The sequence below is a fragment of the Solea solea genome, chromosome 1, assembly GCF_958295425.1.
Source record: "Solea solea chromosome 1, fSolSol10.1, whole genome shotgun sequence".
Lineage (NCBI taxonomy): Eukaryota > Metazoa > Chordata > Actinopteri > Pleuronectiformes > Soleidae > Solea > Solea solea.
Window position 1 is genome coordinate 11,828,907 of NC_081134.1, and position 21,182 is coordinate 11,850,088.

General features: G+C 39.9%; 2 protein-coding genes and 2 long non-coding RNA genes across 4 annotated transcripts in view; 2 read left to right on the forward strand and 2 right to left on the reverse strand.

The window, feature by feature from the left end:
* LOC131471313 (uncharacterized) overlaps positions 1-9,688 on the reverse strand; it is an 11,116-nt gene extending 1,428 nt beyond the window's left edge. Inside the window, exons 1-3 of the long non-coding RNA XR_009241990.1 lie at positions 9,580-9,688; positions 9,085-9,251; positions 7,263-7,311 (exon numbers count right to left, since the gene is read on the reverse strand). This is a non-coding gene — a long non-coding RNA (uncharacterized LOC131471313). The remainder of the gene's footprint in view (positions 1-7,262; positions 7,312-9,084; positions 9,252-9,579) is intronic.
* Positions 1-17,484, forward strand: part of LOC131471303 (collagen alpha-5(IV) chain-like) — a 23,283-nt gene extending 5,799 nt beyond the window's left edge. The window contains exons 9-52 of the mRNA XM_058647806.1: positions 304-369; positions 503-565; positions 653-688; positions 1,119-1,163; positions 1,338-1,418; positions 1,944-1,997; positions 2,126-2,191; positions 2,670-2,714; positions 2,794-2,847; positions 2,940-2,981; positions 4,360-4,444; positions 4,814-4,849; positions 4,970-5,146; positions 5,773-5,862; positions 5,967-6,050; positions 6,394-6,464; positions 6,541-6,729; positions 6,821-6,983; positions 7,081-7,170; positions 7,271-7,378; positions 7,527-7,621; positions 8,647-8,797; positions 8,874-8,984; positions 9,135-9,299; positions 9,596-9,682; positions 10,013-10,156; positions 10,666-10,764; positions 10,885-10,983; positions 11,217-11,356; positions 11,478-11,604; positions 11,689-11,769; positions 11,974-12,069; positions 12,506-12,553; positions 12,915-13,097; positions 13,423-13,553; positions 13,808-13,880; positions 14,176-14,250; positions 14,476-14,601; positions 14,801-14,896; positions 15,029-15,238; positions 15,327-15,504; positions 16,167-16,281; positions 16,377-16,549; positions 16,854-17,484. Of these exons, the coding sequence (XP_058503789.1) occupies positions 304-369; positions 503-565; positions 653-688; positions 1,119-1,163; positions 1,338-1,418; positions 1,944-1,997; positions 2,126-2,191; positions 2,670-2,714; positions 2,794-2,847; positions 2,940-2,981; positions 4,360-4,444; positions 4,814-4,849; positions 4,970-5,146; positions 5,773-5,862; positions 5,967-6,050; positions 6,394-6,464; positions 6,541-6,729; positions 6,821-6,983; positions 7,081-7,170; positions 7,271-7,378; positions 7,527-7,621; positions 8,647-8,797; positions 8,874-8,984; positions 9,135-9,299; positions 9,596-9,682; positions 10,013-10,156; positions 10,666-10,764; positions 10,885-10,983; positions 11,217-11,356; positions 11,478-11,604; positions 11,689-11,769; positions 11,974-12,069; positions 12,506-12,553; positions 12,915-13,097; positions 13,423-13,553; positions 13,808-13,880; positions 14,176-14,250; positions 14,476-14,601; positions 14,801-14,896; positions 15,029-15,238; positions 15,327-15,504; positions 16,167-16,281; positions 16,377-16,549; positions 16,854-16,974 (4,569 nt within the window). The 3' untranslated portion in view covers positions 16,975-17,484. The remainder of the gene's footprint in view (positions 1-303; positions 370-502; positions 566-652; positions 689-1,118; positions 1,164-1,337; positions 1,419-1,943; positions 1,998-2,125; positions 2,192-2,669; positions 2,715-2,793; positions 2,848-2,939; positions 2,982-4,359; positions 4,445-4,813; positions 4,850-4,969; positions 5,147-5,772; positions 5,863-5,966; positions 6,051-6,393; positions 6,465-6,540; positions 6,730-6,820; positions 6,984-7,080; positions 7,171-7,270; positions 7,379-7,526; positions 7,622-8,646; positions 8,798-8,873; positions 8,985-9,134; positions 9,300-9,595; positions 9,683-10,012; positions 10,157-10,665; positions 10,765-10,884; positions 10,984-11,216; positions 11,357-11,477; positions 11,605-11,688; positions 11,770-11,973; positions 12,070-12,505; positions 12,554-12,914; positions 13,098-13,422; positions 13,554-13,807; positions 13,881-14,175; positions 14,251-14,475; positions 14,602-14,800; positions 14,897-15,028; positions 15,239-15,326; positions 15,505-16,166; positions 16,282-16,376; positions 16,550-16,853) is intronic.
* LOC131471320 (uncharacterized) lies at positions 11,468-13,483 on the reverse strand. Its single transcript, XR_009241991.1, has 3 exons — positions 13,408-13,483; positions 11,667-13,111; positions 11,468-11,589 (listed from the first exon to the last, which is right to left on the reverse strand). It is a non-coding gene; the product is annotated as an uncharacterized LOC131471320 (long non-coding RNA).
* Positions 17,485-19,813: 2,329 nt separating the features above from the next.
* Positions 19,814-20,378, forward strand: LOC131472276 (somatostatin-1-like). Its single transcript, XM_058649275.1, has 2 exons — positions 19,814-19,954; positions 20,134-20,378. The coding sequence occupies exons 1-2, from the start codon at positions 19,814-19,816 to the stop codon at positions 20,320-20,322; spliced, it is 330 nt and encodes a 109-aa protein (XP_058505258.1). The 3' UTR covers positions 20,323-20,378.
* Positions 20,379-21,182: the final 804 nt, after the last annotated feature.

Consider the following 21,182-nt stretch of genomic DNA (forward strand, 5'->3'; position numbering starts at 1 on the left):
TTACCCTTGTTCAATGAACACAGCTAGAATCCTCTCAATATCGATTCTGAAGCTGAAGATGTGGTGAACGAGGGTTTATGTGATCAATTCACTGAGTGAGGCAACTCCCAAGATACTGAATGAGGTGGTTATAATTCTAAGCACATGTGTGCATGGCAAATGCATGGCTAAATAAAGATGAGTGATGAAGACTGTGAGCCTAACTATATTTCCAAATGTAACTGCTAAACATGATTGTTGTTACTCCATGCTTGAATGTTTAAGACTCAAATGTAATTTAAACTTACTTCCTGTATTTTACAGGGTGAATCTCGGGTGTCAGAAAATTTAGTAGGGCACCCTGGGCCACCAGGGTGGGATGGAGAACTGGTAACCATATTTTGAATTTGTTTTATTTGTTTGTATTTGTATTTATATGTATTGCTAAACGACATGTAATGTAATGTATTCCTAGATACAGTTAATGTCACTTACTATAAATTGCCTTGTTTCATATTTTAAGGGAGCCCGAGGTCCCCCTGGGGAGACTGGACCACCTGGGGACCATGGACCAAGAGGCTCTATTGTGAGTGAAGTTATTTTACTGTTGTACATTTTGGCACCATACGAAATAATTATGTGATGTCACTGTCTGCCTTTTTTTTGTGAACAGGGTCATCCTGGCAATCTAGGGGCTAAGGGACCTAAGGTACTGCTAATTAATAAATACCTGGAGATTTGTGTACACATTCTGTATATCTGCGATCGTGAATGTGAGTATTTACTGAGTGGACACGTGACAGCAAAGGAAAAACACTTGAAAACCCCAGCTTCAGGGATTTTTTATGGTCTGTTATTTGTTAATTATTGAAACTGGCAGTATTCACACAACCTCAGAAAGTTTCCTGGATGTTGCTACTGGTTATCTATGGTGCTTATTAATCAGTGGGACAGCATTTTAGAGTGGAACATCTACAAGCATTCCATTTTACAACTTCAGTATCAGGGAAAGGACAGGACATTACTTTCCCAGGGTTCATGTTCCAGAAACAAGGTCGTGAGAAATGCAAAATAGAGTTCTGTTTGTCAAAGATTGGGATACAAACAAGTTAACTTACACAGGCTTTCCCACACTTCAGGGTCAAGGAGGCGTAGGTGGTATCCCAGGACTACGTGGACCAAAGGTAGTTTTTTTTTCTTTTCTTAATCCACTCATAATGTGTGTTAATAATGTTACATTCAATTAAACTGAAGAACATTTAGATTAGACAGCATTTCTGGTAAATCTGTTACATAATCATAACACAACCTGTTTGAATCATGGCGTGATGGTGATGAACTCAATTTGTGTGATGTAGGGGAGACCAGGACCACAAGGAGTGCCGGGGCCACCGGGTCGAATAAAAGAGTATTTCACTGAGATAGAGCCACTGATTGAGGTGAGAGCACTGTAACAACTATCCTCTAATTATATAGTGCAAACTAAATATAATAAATAGAAATATACATATATGTGTATAAAGTGCAGTTTCATGTATGTATAAGGATAATTATAATTCAATATGATGACAGTATATAATTTCTTTTCACTTATTATCAACCTTTGTCAATCGAGTTGCATTTTATAGGTGGTTGGGCTTGGGTTGCAAATACCCTAAATGTCAACACCACTAGTAACGTCAATGTGCACCTGACCCATTTCATACCATACTATTTTAGAATCAAGGAAATAAAGCCCTGTTTCGAGGCGAAACATTCACCAAGATTACAAATTAAATTACATGATAACAATGCTTTATATCCCTATAATTATTATAGGTCATGATAGTATATTTAAGGTTTCTTGTGTTGTGGCCTGGGTGTGCCAATGTGGCCACTGGCATCATTTTCTAATATTGGGACCAAAATGAACCAAATAAAACTGCCAGTGCTGTCATTGTAAGTGGTAATTATTTTCTATCCAGGGTCTAAAAGGAAATAAAGGAGATGGTGGAGAAAAAGGCTGCAAGGGCGAACCAGTAGGTTTTCCTATACGATGACACTCTGATCTAATTACGATATACATATTTCTAAAAGTAAAGCAATTTTCTATTCATTTCAAAAGATACCACTACTTACTCTGCTTTTCCTGTGCTCATTTTCTCAGGGAGGAAATGGTTACAGTATTCACATCAAGGGGTCTAAGGGAGACAGAGGAGCGCAAGGCCCAGAAGTAAGATACTACCACATGTGCATACATATCTTTCGTCCAGTCGAGACAGACTACTTCTACCACTTTGCATTTGGGGGGTAATATATATATATATATATATAGAAAAGCTGAACAGCAGAGGGCAGTGATGCAATATTACATCACAGTCAGGGTTATTTGCAATTAAACATGAGCAGGAAAGGACAAAAAAAGATTCTAACCACTGACGTGTACACTGTTTAGAATTTCATTGGAAAAAACTTTTTCCAGGTACCACATTTGGACAATCCCATCCAGAAATTGAGATTATTATATGTCAAATTAGAGTGGCTTGTGACTAAACCTGAGCAGAGGCACTATTTTATAAGGCTATGACGTCTTTAATTTTAAACTTTTGAATTGAAAAAAAAAGTGGAAACTTGGGCCTAATGCCCAGGGCCCCTGGTGGGGTATCATCTTTCTATTGGACCTTTGCCATTGTTTTTCATTTTACCTACAGGGAAAGCCAGGGAAGGACGGTGATCCTGGACAGCTTGGATATAAGGTGCCAACCTACTGTGTCGCAATCGTGTGTGTGTCGTTCTTCATTATGTGGCTTTTGATTACAATCTAGTTTTCTTCAGGGAAATACTGGCCACAGTGGCGATCCAGGTTTTCCAGGGACACCAGGATGGACAGTACGTGATCTGTCACTGTCATAATCAATATCTAGTTGTTTGGTATGTCTACATTCTTTGTCTTAAGCCTTGTTTGTAAACTGTCATTTTAGGGTGAAAAAGGAAATATAGGTCCACCTGGTCCGCCTGGAGAGGTGAGTTTTCAATTTTTTACTTTCAAATCAGTACTTACCAAAAATATTTTATTGGTATGTATGAAAAAGAAAGCATTTTTTCTTATACCAACTCTCCTAGTCGTCCCCTAATTCTATTCCACCACATGTGTCCTTAGTCCCACACCAGCAGTGTTTATTTTTTATCTAGTTTGGTGTCCATAGGAAAGAAAGGAACAACAAAAAAAAGAAAGCCTACAAAAGCGAGAGAGACAGAGAGAGAAAAGATAATCTTAAATATAGGAATACCTGTTCAACGCACTCTGGCATTTCTACACCATAAGTCGTGTCAATTTGTTATTCCAGTCACAGTGGAAGAAATAAGATATAAATGGAACCTACATTTTACTTTGTTCAGGCTTCTCTCCCCTTAGGACACATTTAATCTTTACTAGTTTTAGATTGAACAACACATCTGTCAGCCACCGAGCATGATGGGATAGAGGTTTAAAATATTTCCAGACAAAGTTAAGAAGCAAATGAAGGCAAGGGATATTATAAACATTTAATACTAAAATGGCAATATACAGTTTTGCACACTTGAACACATTCTTGCATCGGAGTGACCCAAAGGATAACTTTTTGGTTATCACTAACTCAGTTTATTTGGTATGATTATTTACTGTAGTGTCAACTGATGCTTTAGGTTTAGGATGAAATAACCTATCTAATTATTAGTATTATTATTATTATTTGCGATGGGGTGTTATTTTGATCAAAGGAATATGACCTGTCATTGGTAATGGTACGTAATGCCATCATTCTTACTCATATTTATTTGTCAAGAAAAACGGAATTTCACATTGTTCCTATTTTATTGTTTCTATTTTATTGGTTGATTTAGCCTCTTTTCTCAGATTTCAGTGGCTCTTCTAAAATGAGCTGCTTCATTTTAGAAAGAATGATGGATGATAACATGGCCGCAGAGAAATGGGTTCTCCATAAGCCGGGACATTTAAAAAGTGGTTTAAATCTCAATAAAAAAAAACAACAGCATATTTTTGGAAGAAAATCTATCTGAGACACAAAACTGATTGATGAGTATACACACAATGTTGTCTGGGAAAAACAAACTAGCAGCACATAATGCAGATATATGAGACCCCAAGGATGTCACAGGCCAAACTGTGCAAAGATTATTATTGCAAAGATTAAAATGATCAATTATCAGTGATTGGTTGTCTACATCTGGCAGGGTGGAGAATACAGGACTTTGATGGGTTACGGTCAATCATTTCACTTTTTTTTTTTTTTCAAGGGAAGATCTTTATGGCTATACTGCCTGTGGCTTTAAATCAAGAGAGACAATTTTACATTGCAATTTGACATTGTCTTTTGACCAGTGTGGTTTTGTTTACAGATAATTAGCCATGTGACTGAGCCACCGAAAGGATACCGTGGAGATCCTGGTCTCCCTGGTCCACCTGGACTTCCCGGGAGTAGAGGTAGATAAGCAGCTTCATGACAGTGAGCTGACAAATAGATCAATACAATAAATGCTAAGTTTACATTTAACACATTCCCTTTATAGTAGAACCAACTGTTGTAGTAACAGTTACAACCAATGAGGGTTGGCACTGGTGGCAAACATTTATACCTACGGTCAATTTAGAGTGACTAATTAATCTCTGTATGTTTTTGGGCTGTGGAAGGAAACCAGAGAACCCGGGGAAAACCCATGCACACGCATGGAGAACATGCAAACTCATGAACTCGAGCCTTTTTGCTGCAAGGCAACAGTGCTAACCACTACTCTGCATGTGACCCAGAATTTAAAAAATAGACAATAAAATAAGCTATTTCTCTTCTCTTAGGTTTTGTGGGCTTTCCTGGGCCAGATGGCCTTCCAGGTGAATCTATATATCTCTTTAACTGTTCCATTTTTATTGCATTTTTAAGGTAGAGAGTAAAAAAGTATTACTTTTAAATCTAATAATATTGCTCACAGTCACTCACTGTATATTCCACAGGCCGTGCATCTGGGATTGGTATACCAGGTCCACACGGTCCCAGTGGCTTTCCAGGCCCCAAGGGAGAACCTGGGGAGCCTGGGCATATGTATACTGGACTCCCAGGTCTAGATGGGGACCCTGGTGATCAAGGGCCTCCAGGAGATCAGGGCCCACCTGGACCACCAGAAGACCGAAGTATGTATAAATGTCTTCCCTCTGCAGTTTCTCCTTTTTATAATAACACTGACTGGTATAATTTTCCATGTGGATAGTTATTTAAATTTTATTTAAAGATTAATTTAATACAGCTCTTGCCTTATGATTGCATTGGATATTATTTAAAGTTATTCTATGACCTTTTTATTATATACTTTTTCCACTTTTATATGAGTCACATTTAGAAAATTTCCTGAGATCTCACATTTAGAGAAAGAGAGAGCATTTATATTGTATAACCCTGTCAAAGCTCATTTGCATTCTATTCTCTTGTATTATGTAGAATAACATTTCTGCAGTTCCTTTACAGTAAAGCATAAATATATTTTTATATGCAATAGAATGTGTCAGTAATTTTGACAAGACAAGAAAAATAATGGATTGCTTCTGTATGTACAAAAATTAAGTACTACCACTTCTCTATTCTGGCTGTGACCCTTTTATAGCAGATATTTGATTTTATTGCCAGGCTTCTGGTGTTTGGACGATGATTTCCTAATCCATGTGATGGAAATAAAAGTTTTTTTTTATATTACTGTATTGTGAGAGTATTGGGAAAACATAATTACTGAAATAATGTACTTTACTGTTTGTGTTGCTCATAGACAACAGGATAACCAAAGGTCTTCCTGGTATAAAAGGAATGAAGGGTATACCTGGACCCATCGGGTATGATGGGACATTTGGAATGAAAGGTGAAAAATAGTTTGACCATCCAACACGGAGAGCAAAAAAAAAAAGTTCTGTTATAATATATGATACTGTGTAATAAAAGTTCTCACTATTTTGTCCGGTACAGGACTGAAGGGGGAGCCTTGTTATGAGTGTATAGGACCAGGACTCCCCGGATCACCAGGTCCTCCTGGTCCACCTGGCATTCCTGGTAAAACCACTCCATTACCTGCATTATTTTTGCTTTCCTTCTACATGCAAATCCATTTTTACATTTATGTTTTAGATTTTTACTAGCATCCATCCTCAGGTTTAGTTCTGAATGGTCCTAATGTGCCCTAAACGCGTCCTAAGATCCGAACACAGAAATCACATTTGGAGGTAGTATGAGGAGGCATTTGTTCACATTTCTGAGCTTTATGAACAAATGACACATCCAGAATGCAAGGTGTGAAGAGTCATACTCATCATGATCTGGCTGTGATCAGATCCCTGAGGTTAGATATTAATATCAGGTCTGAACAGGACCATACATTGTCATGTCTATTGTTCAGGCTACAATCAAGGACCAGGTGCCAAAGGTGATCCAGGATTCCCAGGACCTAGTGGTTTACCTGGAAGACCAGTAAGCATTTCCCACTTTAAAAAGTGAAGTGTTTTTGCTGTTGTTTTACAAGCAGTTAAAATAATTCTCATTCAAGGGTCCTATTGGTGAAACTGGACTCCCAGGTGCCCCGGGACGAAAAGGAGATGCTCATTCATATAACACCCCAGGGATAAAGGGAGAGAGAGGGGACCCAGGACAACCTGGCCAGCCTGGTGCAAATGGTTTACCTGGGTTGCATGGTTTACCAGGTCGCAAAGGTAACCAAGGCCCTCCAGGGGATTTGGTAAGCACTGGCTTGGTACTGGTTTGAGTCAACAACTGAGTCTTTGTTTTATGGCATCAACATTTTTCATAGGTTTCTTTCTTCTATCTAGTATCCTTTTCCGGGAGACCGCGGATTAACAGGTGCACCAGGGCTCTCAGGTAGATCAGGGCCAGTTGGCCTCCCTGGGCCAGTAGGATATGGGCCTCCTGGACTATCAGGCAGTAAGGGAGATGTTGGTGTTCCTGGTTTGCCAGGACAGCCTGGAATTCCAGGTGAGGAAACACACTGACAATTATTGGACAAACTAAATACATTTACATAGACCGACAAAAGGACTAACAACTGATGTGTGTGTCCCTGGTTTGGTAGGCCAGAAAGGGGAACCTAGCCACTTTCATGCTAAAGGCCCCCCAGGACCACAAGGATTTAAAGGTCTGCCAGGATCACCTGGAAACCCAGGTATGGATGGATGGATGGATGGGTGGATGGTCTATACATGCAATAGACAATGAATGGAATAACTGTTTTTACTCATAATTTTTTATACTCACAAAACAAGGTTATCCAGGAGTTCCAGGCTCCCCAGGAGCACCAGGAGCACTAGGACAGAAAGGCGAAAGAGGACATCTGTCATTTCCTGGAAAGCAGGGGACCCAAGGAGGAAAAGGTGATGAAAGCGCTATTTATGTCAAGGAATGTATACCTTGTACTGTATATTCACAGCTGTGTCATTGGTTGTTCTGGAAGTTGTTTTGACATTACTTTGAAAAAAATGACTGTGTGTGTGTGTGTGTGTGTGTGTGTGTGTTGTTCAGGTGAAAAAGGAAAGCCAGGTCTCCCAGGTTATCCAGGTAGAGGTTTGCCTGGCCAGCCTGGGCCTCAAGGCCCTCCCGGTGCTCCAGGACTGAAGGTCAGGGACATAAAAATCATATGCATTTTGGGTAGTTTGTTCGCTATGATGTAGAAAACCAAATAAAAGATGCAGAATAGGCCCTTTGCAGAGCAGCCATCTTGAGTGGGTAAGGCACAGCTGTTATTGATCACAGTGAGTGTGGTCAGTTCATAAAAGTCAGGATATCATGACAGTGAAACCAGCATGAACCTTGAAACTGAGGAAGCTAAATGGAACTCTATAATTTGATTATTTACACCTTACACCTTATTTACACCAGCTACCATCCATACTCAGGTCCAGAAACACAAAAAAACATAGTATGTATTAATTATCGTAGTTAGGCACTATACAGTTGACTCAAATCATATCTACTGTTTCCTTTCTAAAGCCAAACTAAGCTAACTAGTCACTGGCAATGATATTGTTGTTATTCTCATAACAGGAAATCATGTAAGTGTATTGCTCATATACTATTCTACCCAGTTGGGTCGAATGACGTGCAATTTATTGGGACAAGCGATGGTGGATCATTGACAGAGTGAGTCTTTCAAACCATGCCAATGTGAGCCTGGGCAAGAAACTCAACCCCAAGTAACACCTGACGACTGTGCCGACAGTATGTGAATGGGTATACTAATAATGGGTGATAGGCAAAGCTGTAGCATAAAGCAGTTTAGAGGAATCATCATGACGAGAAAAGTGCTATGTAAATACTGACCATTTACCACTTACAAGTGGGTTTGATTGGACTATTGATTGGAACTTTTATTTAGAATGGGAACTATGTTTTCAGGAAAGCCACATTCTGTAAAATAGGTACTTTTGTAATAATAATTTTTGTGGCCTTAACCTCTGTATAAGGTCATCAACATCTGAGATTCTTCATGTTTCAGTGCAGTTGACCTTTTTGTGAGTTGGTGAAAGGTGAAAAATCATGGTAGTTAACTGTCCTAGCACAAGCTTAACACAGTGTTCTGTTGTAGGCACAGAGGAATTAGTGAAATCGATGAATGAATTATTTCTATGTGTTTGATTAATAGGGTAATAGTGGCCCTGGAAAAACTGGACCCCCGGGCTTCCCAGGGCCTATGGGTGAACCTGGAGCTCAGGGGACTATAGGTGATCCAGGGACTCCTGGTCTACCTGGGAAAACAGGGCCAACTGGCAACCCTGGTTTCCCAGGAGAAAAAGGTAGTAACCTTTTCTTTTACACATAATAAATGAAGACATATGTCACATTTACTGCACTGTTCTAAAATGTATGCAGGAAGTAAAGGTTCTGTAGGGCCCCCAGGACTACCTGGTAGCAAGGGTTCATGTACAGATTTACCTGGACCTGCAGGACCAGCAGGACCAGATGGTTTGCCAGGAGTTCCAGGTTGGTTTTTGTTTGATGTTATGTGATATACTTTGATAACAACCCCAGAAACACAATCAAAATTAAAAGGTGAAAGATGAGAAAAGATTTTATGTCTAACCTATTTTTCTGCTCATCAACTTCTGTTATATTTCTTTATCTGCCTCCCAGGGAGTAATGGATTTCCTGGTGAGAAGGGAGGTCAAGGATTTCCAGGGTCAGGCCATTCTGGTCCCCATGGAGAGCCTGGTTTCCCTGGGCCATCAGTGCCAGGTTCATATGGGCTTCCTGGACAAAAAGGAATTAAGGGACAAAATGGCCTGCCTGGTCAGCAAGGTATGGCATTGTTGCTCTGACAGGCTGCAATATTACACTACACTATTATACACAATATTTAACACTTTTATGTATATATATATATATATATATATATATATATATATATATATATATATATACACATATATACACATATATATACACACATATACAGTACATACACACACACATGATTAAATCAGCTTTCAAAATCAAAATCCAACTGCATAACATAAATATTAATGTTATAATCCCAAGTGAGAATCGTGTTTAGAGTTTGTCTTTTAATGTGACATACTTTTGGATCTCTGCAGGACTGAGGGGAGATCCTGGACCAGACGGATTACCAGGATATGGACCAGATGGATTGCCTGGACCTATAGGGCCACCAGGCCTAATAGGTAAGCCACAAATACAACCTGCATATTTCAACTGACAAGTAAAACACTGTATGTCTGTTAAACATAATACAACAAGTACAAAATACAACACCCTGCGATATATATGTCATAATGTCATAGCTTCTTCCCGTTGTTGATGATTGTATGTATGGTCCCAACCTGTTCTCATCATGAGAGCGTCATGTACACCACCCCGTCAGATGTGGAAGGATACCTTGTAATGCAGAGAAACGTGACAGAGCGGCAGTATATGACGCTCTTGGAATGAGAACTGGCAGATGGCCCACAGGTAGGATTGAGTTAATCCCCCCATGACTATTACCCACACAGGTTCCCCTGGGCCAGCCGGAGCCAAAGGTTCCCGGGGTCCTACAGGCATAAATGGAGAACCAGGTTTCAGAGGTCCTAAAGGCCCTCCATCACCACCACCACACACAGACCTTATTGGGCCCCAAGGAGACCCTGGCACTCCAGGTATGCCCTTCAGAGTAAACTATTTCAAAGAACTTGCGCTGTTCTTGCTGAAAAAAAATGATCTAGTTTGTTTAATTTTGTCACAATAGTGACAATGTCATGCATTCCTCATTCAGTCATCATATTAAGCTGGCCATATTTTAGTATAAAGATTTGTCTAAATAGGAGAAGCCAGGCAACCTACTGTCAGTGAACAGTATGCAAATCATTACATTACATGTCATTTGGCAGACACTTTTATCCAAAGCGACTTACAATAAGTGCATTTCAACATTTGGGTACGAACAAGAGCTAGAAGTAAGTTAGTGCTTCAAGTAAGCCAAACTATTAAGTGCTAGTAATAAGTGCAATGTACAAGTAAGTGCTTCCCTTTTTTTCTTTTTTTTTTTTTTTTTTTTTTTGTCGTCGTTGTCTTAGTCAATCAGTACATTACTTGTGAGTTAACTGTCATACTTTTTGACATACAGTACATAATGAAATAGTGAGATTGTCTAAGTGTACTTTGCAAGGCGATCCTGGTAAAAGTGGTCCCTCTGGAGATCCTGGAATTACTGGCGCAAAAGGACTAAGAGGGAGAGAAGGCGCAGTAGGTGTTCCTGGACTAAGAGGTTTGAAATTAGCGTCACATTTGTACCCACAATAATTAGAATTTTGACCCACCAAATCATTCTAGCTAGATTAACAGTTTATTTCCCTTGCATTTGTGCCGTGTCATTATCTGTGTCCAGGTCCTCCAGGTGATCCAGGTATTGATGGACCAGTGTTCTCAAAAGGAACTCAAGGACCTGCTGGAGACCCAGGAGACCCAGGAGTCAGAGGGCCTAATGGTAAGACATAAACTAAATTAAGGCCATAAACACCTTTTGCTTGACTAACCTTACAAGTGAGAGCACTTGAATCTGAATCTAACCGGCTATTTACTTTCTTCACTCTTCAAAGCTTATTTTACAGTCAGTCAGTAAGTGATATTAGAGCAAGGTGTTTGTTTTTAATATCTAGTAATAATCTAGTTCTATTTTTCTTGCAGAAAAGCTTTTTTTTTTTGCTTTATCCTTCGCAGGCCTTAAAGGTTTTAAAGGAGATCAAGGAATTGTGGGAGCTACAGGTCCATCTGGTGCACCCGGTCCAAATGGATACAAGGGAATTGAGGGAGAACCATGCGACTGCGAACATGGACTACCTGGACCAGTAGGACAAAAGGTAATGAAGAGTGATCCAAACATACAGCAGAGCAGAGTACAACTTGATAAAACAATGTGTATGGCCTCAGAAAATGTGTTAATTTGTCTCTTCATCTCTCTTTTATTCTTACCTTCCTTAGGGTGAACCAGGATTAGCCAACACTTATGAAATGAAGGGTCAGAAAGGAGAGCCTGGTATCAGTGGAACAGTAGGAGTACCAGGAAGCCGTGGAGTCAAAGGAAACCCAGGACCTGTTGGAGAAATTGGTTACTACAGTGTTAATAGAATATTTATATACTGCAATATTTATTTTACTCATTTTATTTACCTCTCCACACCATCTGCTCCAGGTCCACCCGGCTATCAAGGGCCTAAAGGATCAGATGGACCACCAGGACAAAAAGGACAACCAGGACCTAATGGACCATTAGGCAAAGTCCCTTGAAATAAAATTTTTCTACCATTTAGCATTACCATAAAAGCTAAAAAATAATTAAACACATGTTTTAAAAGTGCAAACTATTGTGTTTACTATAAAAAAATATAATGTTTTATGTTTTAAACTGTTATATTTAATTGGAGTGTATTTTATGTGTAAACTGAGCCTGATATTTTCCATTTCTCTTTTCCCTCAGGTTACCCAGGTCCACCCGGTGCCCGTGGTTATCCAGGTCCTAAAGGCAACCAGGGCCGGGATGGGATCCCTGGACCACCAGGACAGAAAGGGGATAGTAAGTGAAATCTTGCATTTGTGGCCCAATACACTCGCACACATCCTGCTCATTACATTGCAGTTTCACAGGCATGCACATGCAGGTCTGCATCAGTATAGCATTTAAGGCATACATAGTCAATCTCACATTCCATATCAGTAGTGGCAAAAAAACAGCCACCAATTGGAAGTGTTGTGCTACTAGGAGCATGTGCAGTCCACGTGGAATCAAACAGGTGTGCTCATGTTCATCTGTGTAGGCTCCTTGCACGCCACCGTGAATACGGACAGATTATTTACTTTGCAACACATGGACTTTTGTGGACACATGAACATGAGAAGTTAGACCCAGGACTCACTGTTGTTAGTTTTTCTGCAACAATTGTCTCCTTGTTATTTGACAAACATAATGGAGGAAGCCAAAGCTCACCTATCCTTCTATATGTCTTCTGTAGTCATAACAGAAGTGACTCCGGGGCGACGTGGTGACACAGGCCAACCAGGTGAGTCACAGGTAGATGAGGTTATCCTTTTTCAGGACTTGGGTCAATTTACTTCTTTTGGCAAGATATATGATTTGTTCATTTCATCTTTTGAACATTCTCATGACTTAGAAGTGTCTATTCTCCTTGGAAGGTTATGTCACAGCTGGTGAAAGCTTTTGGCACCTGCCTGTTTATGCAGTAGTTCATCAGTGGATCCAAACAAAGTGTGACACAACAAATAAACAGTAATAAAATTATGAAATTGATCGTACAGGCATGTCGTAAATATCCACTGCTCTGGATCCACTGTACAAGTTATTCACAACTGCTTTATACTGTTGTAGACATCAGTGCAAGGACTGTTCTGTCTGAATTGTAGGGCCACCTGGGAACCCTGGACCTCCTGGCTTGTCTGTCACAGCAAGTCCTGGTCCAAGTGGAGACAGAGGACAGCCAGGTCCACATGGGGCTAATGGTCCAAGAGGACCACCCGGACGAGAAGGGGCATGCGTACCTGGTCTAAAAGGAAATCGTGGCCCTCCTGGGAGTCCTGGCAGACCAGGTGCTCTGATATACCTTTAAAAAAAGTGACACAATACACAGACACATTAATTCAAATATTGTACTTCACAATGTATTAAGAAGGGACACAAGTACAAAAAAAAAAAAAAAAAAAATGACAACCAGATACAGCAATATCCTGGCATAGCTTTTTCCAGCAAACATCAATTACTTGTTCTCAGTAGTTCTGAGTCGAAAAGCTATTTTAATATATTGGATCCTAAATTTATTTAACTGTGCTCAGTTTTTATGTGTCACATACAGTAATGTAATTTCATTATACTAAAATGATTTTTTTAGTAATCTCTTACCTGCTGTATGTGTAGGCTGGCCGGGTTCACCTGGCCCTCCAGGCCTCAGTTTACCTGGGTTTAAAGGAGACAGAGGGAACATGGGTCTTACAGGAAGCCCAGGTTATATTGGACCACCAGGAGATCCAGGACCTCAAGGACCACAAGTAACTGACCGATCTTTTCTCACTTGGCAAACACTTAACAAAACAATCTTCTCAAAGGAAAAGTCAAAAGAAAAAAAAGTGTAATTTTCTTCTTTTTTCCGGGGATATTATATAATTTTGGTTTGATTTCAAGCATCCCCTGCAGATACATACACATCTGATATTGATATCTTTCGTCTTGATTCTCACTGCAATACTTATACAATACAATTCTAATATTTGACTCTTTATTGGTTCCTTTCTCTCCCCCCCAGGGTGCAAAAGGCGGACCTGGCAGCCCAGGGCCAAAAGGTTATTCTGGTCCTCCTGGAATCCAAGGGCGTCCAGGTAATCTATCATTCCAACTTCAGTGCATAAATTGGGTGCTCTCTATGACTTTCTCTACAGACAAAGGCAGATGTGTCACCACAGAGGACTAATAGTCCTCAACTGATTTATGTTCCAACAACTGAGATGGAATAAAAATGGGACCAGTAATAAATGAGACGGAAGAAATAAGATTTATATATTATATATTTTTATACAGGATAAGATGGAATTGATGTGGGGAAAAAGGGTCTGAATTAAAACCACTATACTTGTAATCAAGTATATGTATGTATTTTTTATGACATGTTTTTAGGTGGCAGTGGAGACCCTGGATACACACCAGGCCCGTCTGGTCCACCTGGACCCAAAGGTTTCCCTGGACGACCTGGTACGTCAAACATCCGTCTGACGTTTGTTCACAATAACATGAGTAACAGTGGGCCCTGAATGAACAGCCTCTTGGTATAAAGCACTCATAGCAGCAGAGATGCAATATTTTACCGAGTATCAATAGATAACTCTAATGTTGCTGAGACTTATAGTACAATGAACCACAGATATTATATTTTGTTTTTGTTTTAATTTCATCAATATTCCTTGCCATCCACTATAGGCCGTAAGGGTGAACCAGTACTCATCGCAGCAATACATGAGCGAGGACCTCCTGGTTTACCTGGTCCCCCTGGTAATCAAGGATCCCCAGGGAGCACTGGATCATCGGGACCAACAGGCTTTCCAGGTTTGACATATTTACTGAAATTTCAGATTTGCTAACGGTCAGTTGAAGAACTTGAATTGAGTTTGCACTCTTCGTTTTACTATGTCTGTTTGCAATCGTAATTATTATATCTTGATGGTTAATATCACACATGAAAAGGAAACGCTAAAGCTCTTGATCCTGCTGTTGTTCATGTGTGGCACTGGATCTTTCTGTCCAGGCAAGCCAGGCTTAAAAGGAGTGCGAGGTTCCAGCCCAATTGGCCTTCCTGGTTTTCCTGGCGTTAAAGGAGAGAAAGGAAGAGCAGGACTTCCAGGTGAGTCCATGTATTTGTGGATGGAGATAAATTAGTCTTACCAGTGCATCTTGATATTGTATGATACCTTGCCCACATGATTTCATTTAATACATTTTGTTCATCATCAATCAACCTTACTTTCAATCAAAGGTCCAGATGGTAGATCTGGGGACCCAGGCCACAAGGGTCTTCCAGGGTTGCCCGGTACAGCTCTTCCATGTGATGTTGACACTTTCATGATAGCCAGACACAGTCAGAGCATCCATGTCCCCGACTGTCCTCGTGGCTCTACTTTCATTTACTCTGGTTACTCCCTTCTCTTCATCAACGGAAATAAACGGACTCACGGTCAGGACCTTGGTAAGAGCATAGAAACGTTTGATAAACAGAATACCGGTGTCTTTGTTTGTTTTATGACATTGTTCTTACACTTCAAACTGTCTCTCAGGCACAATGGGAAGCTGTCTCCCCCGTTTCTCCACCATGCCCTTCCTGTTCTGTGACACAGAGAGTAACTGTCGCTATGCTTCTCGTAATGACTATTCATACTGGTTGTCGACTGACACTCCTATGCCTGCCAACATGGTTTCCATCACAGGGGATAAGCTGGCCTCCTACATTAGCAGGTGCACACACATGCACACACACGTTTATATTTAGCAATAATATAAATACAGACTCATATACAATAAGGACACATGAAGCAGAGAGATATGGGTGTGACGTAGGGCTGAACAATTAATCGAAATTGATTGTACAATGGTTCTTAAAGCCAAATGTGTGTCAAAATATCATTTTAGATTAATTATTGTCTTGATCCATACACATCTTATTCTACAGACTGGAAAGAACATCTTTGTTTCTCACAGATCTGCACAAATATCACACAGTAATCCTTTTAAATATGTTTTTCGAAGGAAAACGAGAATAATGATGTAAAAATCAGCATTCCCTCTGATATCTCGAAAATCATATTGCAATCGCAAATCCTGTTAAAATAATCGCAATTAGATATTTATTCAAAATCGTTCAGCCCTAGAGGGAAGTGTCACGGGTTAAATAGACCACCAAATTGGAAGACTGTGTTTGATATGTGGTACGGTGAGTGAGGCGTGTCATGTGTTTGTGGTGCATCTCGAGTTGCATGTGGTAATTACAACACAGTACATTAATCAAACGATGTCAAATCACGTATGACTTTGATTTACATTTAATTAAAGTGACTTCTTGCTATTTAATATGACTTGGGTACTAATATATAAGTGTCTGTATGCATGTGTGGTCTAAGGTGCACGGTGTGTGAAACCACTTCCAATGTCATAGCTATCCATAGCCAGACAGCTCGGATACCCCAGTGTCCCCAAGGATGGGAGTCCCTGTGGACTGGCTACTCTTTTGTCATGGTAAAGAAGCCAGTGTTTCTTGCTTGTGATTTGCTGATTCTTCTCATGTGCCATTTTCCAAGTAAATTCTTTCTCTTGACCTTCGTCCATTCTAGCAAACAGGTGCTGGTGCAGGTGGCTCCTCTCAGCCTTTGGCTTCTCCTGGCTCATGTCTGGAAATGTTCCGCCAAGTGCCCTTTGTTGAGTGTCATGGCAGGGGAACATGTAACTACTATCCTGACTCCTATAGCTACTGGCTGGCCTCCCTTGACCCCAACAACATGTTCAGGTAAACTGTTCATTTATCTATTAAAGCAGTGGTGGGTGCAAGCCAAAGGTATTTTGAATTAAGTCATCTGCAAGATGGACCACATATAATATGTAATTTCCAATATAAAACAGTTACAAACCTGCTAATCCTTAAAATTCAAGTTTAGTGATTCCAATTTTTATCCACCCTGATACATACTTGTCCACATGCAAATCATTTAAATGTTTACATGTTACTACACAACTGCACTACATATTGATATGTGAGAGTCTTGTAGCTGCACCTGTAACCATGCATCCGTGTATTCTGTTCTCCCCTCTAGTAAACCTGTTCCTCAGACAGTGAAGGGACCTTTTCTACCAAACGTCATCAGCCGCTGTCGGGTCTGTAGAAAACCTTTCCATTCGCCTGGTTCAGGTGGCGGACGTGGGGACAGTTTTTAACACCGAGTATTTCCTTTTTCAGAGTTGTTTAAATTATTGAGCCAGTCTTTTTAGTGTAACGTGTGCATATCTGCCGGGGATCTGTATATTGTTATATGTCAAAATGAAAAAAGAAACACCAATCTGCCACATTGTCAGTCATCTATGATGGCAGTTATATGTGCTCTGAAACGGTATTAAACTTAATTAAACATTTAGTGATCCATTATATTTTATGGATCCTATATTGTACCACCAGATTGTAAATAAATTATTCAGGAGACATAATAACTATAGTAACAGCTTTTTTATTTTTATTTCTAGAGTATTTTTGGAAAAAGAGCAAACACCAAATGTCCTGTTTTGTGCATGTGACAGCGTTACTACTGAGAAATAATCAAGGAGCAGTAAATGACGGCATTAGGTCAGACAATCAGGAAGGATGTTGTAAATGTGACTTGCTCTTGCTTTGAAAATTGTAAAATTTTATTTTCACATGCAAACACTGAGTCATCAGTGTCCTCACTCTAAAAAAACCTCTCTTGGAATTCTAAATGTTAAATGGTGCATGGAAAAGATTAAACTCTATGACTCATACTGCCTTCAGCCTCCTCTGACCCATTTCTAAATTAACAGTTTGAGGAAACAATATTAGAAAGGAATTTTTATCAAGAGAAATCACCTTTGTAACATTGTCACTGATTCTAAATATGAGCCCACACTTTTTAAGCGGTTACTAAAATAGTATTTGCAACGCACCCTAAAAGAACAGTCATTTACTCTGAGCTCACTCATCCATTTCTGCCACTGTGATCAATAGATGCAAACGCACTGTGGAGCTAGATGCAAAGATGCACAGAGCAGAACACCCGCAAACAAAACGGTGTTTGAAATACTGTTTCTTTTTGGCACGCAGATATTCCAAGATATCGACTGCTGAGAGAACACAACCCTGTGTGCTTATGTAACAAAGTTGGCAAGTTCCAGACAAAAAAGACTCTCTTGTATGAATTAAAAAAGCTGTGATGTAACCAGTTCCACAGAAATTACATTAATAGTTTTTGACATTTTTGACATTTGTCTTGTTCCAGTCCTTGAGTCCTGCAGTAAGAAGCAGCCACTCAAATAATGCCAACTTTAATTAAATATGTCTTACATGACCTGGTGCAGACAGCTGTCTGCATGTATAGAAACGCTCTTGCTGTAAAGTGCTCTCCGTAGCCTTGTTAAAAGGATTATTCTGCTCTCAACAATGCACTCACTAATTGTTCATGCAGCTATGTCAGGCTTCCACACCTTTCTAATTGGTTTAAAATTCCAATTTGTTGAGGAGGTTGACATGCTTCAAGGTTGCCTCAGATTTTAGAAGGGTGCATCCTTTTAGTTTTATCCATAGGGGACACAAAGTCGCCTATCCATTGTAGGGCAAATGCATAAAGACAAACAAACATTCACTCTCACACTCACACCTAGGTCAGTTTAGAGTGTCCAATTAACTTAATCTGCATGTTATTGGACTGCGGGAGGAAGCCGGAGTACCCAGAGAAAAGCCACGCATGCAAACTCCACACAGAAAGGTCAGTCAAACCGGAATTCAAACCAGTGATCTTCTTGCTGTGAGGTAATAGCGCTAGCCAATACCCCGCCATGTGACCCGGCATTAATACTAATACATTTAAAGAATATTGGCAGATTGTGTTTTTGTTTTAAATAGACTTATTCTCTATTATGTGCTGATCTTTATCGACCTGGGATTCCTTGTAACTTTTCATCATAAACATATTATTGAAGGTTTATGAAGCAATTTACCAACTGCAGAGAAACTGGAGTTACTATGAATTTCTGAGGGAAACTTTGCAGGGAAGGAATAACTGACATTTCTTAATCACTTTAAGACATTAGATATGATTGGAAAAGGATTTTCGTTGATGTTGAACCTTCAGGTGCTTTCCCTAAAACCAGTTAATAACTTGTGTGATGCTATAGTCAAGACTCACTTGCAAATAATAATTTTCTGATAAGGTTTTTTTCTCCTTGAAAACTTAATTTAAATAAAAGAAGCGGAAATGTAATAACCCTTATATTTGCCTTATAAACCTTAAAACACCAAGTGTTCATAAATTTTCCAGTCATGAAATGCAGTTGCGCATTCACAGCATGTACATTGCAAAATCTTTACAGCCTGTGATAAATACTCCTTAATTCAGATGCAGGAGAATTGTTAAGTTAAACAGAGCAGAAATCTCATTAAAGAGATGCACGGACCAAACTCACAAGGGTGTAACAAATGATACGTTGACCTTCATGAACCGTGGAGCATCCCAGTGTCTCCTCACTACACATTGATTCAACGTTATGGTACAGCAAGTTTAACAAAAGGATTGTTTTCCTAATGTCTGTGTCATTGTTTCATTCAACATGAAAGCACATTTCATTTTTAGTGGGATTTAGCTTAAACAAAAGAGGCCGGGGGGGGGGGGGGGGGGTCACATTAATGACAGCATCACAGTGACCTCCTGTTTTACAACCTGATTAGTGTGTTTATTTTCATGGTGACACCAGGAAAGATCAGGTTGGGGGAAACATCTTTATTTAGACCTTCTGTTTCACCCCTAATGACCGCTGTAAATTAGATGATACATGCTTCAGTGACCTGACGGGGGACAAACACAAAACTGGGAATAGCCATTACGCAGATAACCACTGGATACTCCTCCCTTTTTTGGGCCCTTGGTACCAGTTATAAAGCAGCTCAGCATTATTCTGTTAAGGCATACATCAGAGGATGCTGTGGTGTCACAGCAAGACAAATCTCCACATCAAGAAACACAATCAAGCAAGATTTCCTTTTAATCCAAGGATGTCCCACATCTTCTGCTACTTGGCACTTCTGTGTTTTGCATCGTGTGTTGCTGAAAACACAGAGACTGAGCAGGCATTTAAAGACCTGCAACTTCAGCAAGACTCCATGTCATGGCTCAAGAGATTACAAGACAAACGGGTAAGAAGTGTTCATCTTCCTTAATTGCTCTTAAATTTTAATTTCCTTGATATACCGATCACTGACTACCCAGGGTACGTAATGTCTAAAACAATATACATGTGAAGTAAAGATTTCCCATTTTGCAACATTTAGAAGTCTGCATTTCATTACATTATTGCTATTGTTTTGTTCCATAGGAGTCAACAAAGACATGGAAGATTGTCGAACTACTCAGTGATATTTTTAAATCTGAAAATGGAATAATCCTCCATGAGTCCAAAGACACAGAGAAGCAGGAGAAGAATCGACGTGAGCTGAGTGGCAGACTGACAACCCGCAAAGCCGGATGTCGAGTCTTCTTCTGGAAATCCTGGACCTCCTGCTAACTTTGTTTCCACTCAAGTGCGAGATTGGCGAGTCGTATCTCAAATCTGTTTTAGTTTTACTCCTCTTGTGCTACAATTATGACATAACTGTAAGCATCCTTCAACTGAATTATCTCAAAGTGATACTATTAACATTTGATGGTTTAACACAGCTTTCCTCTCACAAACAAAGAAAATAACTCATAAAGACTGAATCACAGTTTTCTGACTCTCTGACTCGTGCTGCTGTTACACCATGCATTCATCCTCATCCTGTAAAGGTCAGAGCCAAAGTTATATGTCTCACTTCAAAAAAAAGTAATGACTGTCCACTACTAGTCCACTATTCAATGTGAACCGTACTGGCTGTTCCTGGGGCAGTGAAGAGACTTGGAACTTGACCAAAGTTTACATCAGTGTAAAAGCACCTCTGCCACTTTTCATTCTCGGGGCTAGCCGAACAATAGATAACTCTCCTGCTCTAAATGGATGCATTATTCAATGCACCCGAACGTCTTCTTCTTCAAAATGAAGTGGGCCCTGAATATTTAATGACGAGTAAATGAAATGACACTGTGAAAAAGCTGCTGCAAAACCCTGCTTGTCAACAAGATGGTTGAATAATCCCTGCAGAGAGCAGGGAAAACTCAGCAGGCTTCCTTTGAACACAACAGTCCCCCACTGTCCTGTTTTATTTGGCCACATGTTTATAGATTATATAACTTGAACCGTTTTATATCTGCAGCTCGCCTCCCTCTTTCCCGTTCTCTCCCTCATTTCTGTCCCCCATTTCTTCTTCTCGCTTTAATTTTGTACAGTTTCTGTCTTACTATGTAGAGTTCCTTGGGATAATGTATATGTTGTGATTTGGCGCCGTACCA